At 44.0% G+C, this 1309-nt stretch overlaps 1 protein-coding gene across 1 annotated transcript in view; it reads left to right on the top strand.

The window, feature by feature from the left end:
- Nucleotides 1–1309, top strand: part of SAMD12 (sterile alpha motif domain containing 12) — a 375957-nt gene that overhangs the window by 36574 nt on the left and 338074 nt on the right. Inside the window, exon 2 of the mRNA XM_029923415.1 lies at nucleotides 427–605. Within this exon, the coding sequence (XP_029779275.1) occupies nucleotides 427–605 (179 nt within the window). The remainder of the gene's footprint in view (nucleotides 1–426; nucleotides 606–1309) is intronic.

The following is a 1309-nucleotide window of genomic DNA, read 5'->3' as shown; positions in this document are numbered from 1 at the left end:
CAAGCCGGGGTACCTGAGTGTATGCTTGAATAGACTCCGAGGAGGAGGGAATGAGCACTCTTCCAGATGGAGGCAGAGACAAGAAGCTGAACTGCAGGGGTTGAATTAGTTGCATGTGTGGGAGGCAGTAACGAAGCTGCCTGATTTGGTAATCTCATCTGTGATGTGGGCATTAGTAACTTGCTCAAGGTCAAACAACTTGGAACTGATGGTTTCAGGATTTGTGCTGAAGTCTTTCTGACTTGAGAGCTCAGGGTTTCCTCTACGCCATGCTCCCTCCTCCCCAGATCATTTCCCGTCATTATCACACCACCTCTAAACTTGCCACTGCTTTGTTCCTTCCCTCTGAGGCCAGATGAAATACTATCTGTCGTGGACGTCTTCTTTGCAGAACTTAACTTTCAATTATATTTTTCCTCTTTCCAGCTCTCCACTGTGGCTTGAATCCACGGGGTATTGATCACTCTGCCCGTGCCGAAGGTATTAAACTACAGATTGAAGGTGAAGGTGTTGAATCTCAATCCATTAAAAACAAAAGTTTTCAGAAGGTGCCTGACCAAAAAGGAACCCCCAAGCGACTGCCAACGGAAGCTGAGACCGCTAAGGTAGGTAGGAATCCACTGAATTCTGGAGACTGGGAAGCTGCAGCTTTGATATTTTGTTGTCCAGCCACAGGGAATGTATGGTACTTTCACTACTTACTGGTGTATCTTCAATTAAATGAGCACGGACTGCTTCTGGGTTCTGGGCAACAATGAAAATGTTGACTGCATCCCTTTTGGAGTGAAACTCAAACACGTTTGTGGTCCATGCCCTGTCATGAGTATGGTATAGAACGGGCTATTGAGAAGGATGCCCTGGACTTAAAGGGGAAGATGTGTTTGCCAGGTTCGCATTTATCATAATATGTACTTAGGCATGTCATGTGACTATGGGGCCTCAGATCCTTCTCCTGTGGGATGGGTGCGATTAAAAACTCCCTCCACCATGGGTTGAGCAGATGAAATAATACCATGCATTGGAAGGATTGTGTAAAAGGCCCAGTGCTGCGTGTGCCTGAGGGTCTTTGGCTGATGAACACTGTTAATTAATCACTGATGTTTTATTTATTGTATACATGTATTCCAGGTACTGTTTTAAGGACTCTTGATATATTGGCTTACTATGTCCCTGTAACACTTCTGTGAGGTAGACAATCATAAAGAGAACTCTGATGAAAGATAGGATTATCCTACTTTGTTTTAGAATGCTGCTGCTTTTAAGTTTTTAGTCTTAGATGTAAATACATAACATACACTGGTAAGATGGA

Source organism: Suricata suricatta, chromosome 15 (assembly GCF_006229205.1).
Source record: "Suricata suricatta isolate VVHF042 chromosome 15, meerkat_22Aug2017_6uvM2_HiC, whole genome shotgun sequence".
Taxonomy (NCBI): Eukaryota; Metazoa; Chordata; class Mammalia; order Carnivora; family Herpestidae; genus Suricata; species Suricata suricatta.
The sequence above is the reverse complement of the archived record's forward strand: the minus strand, read 5'-3'. Positions and strand labels throughout refer to the sequence as shown.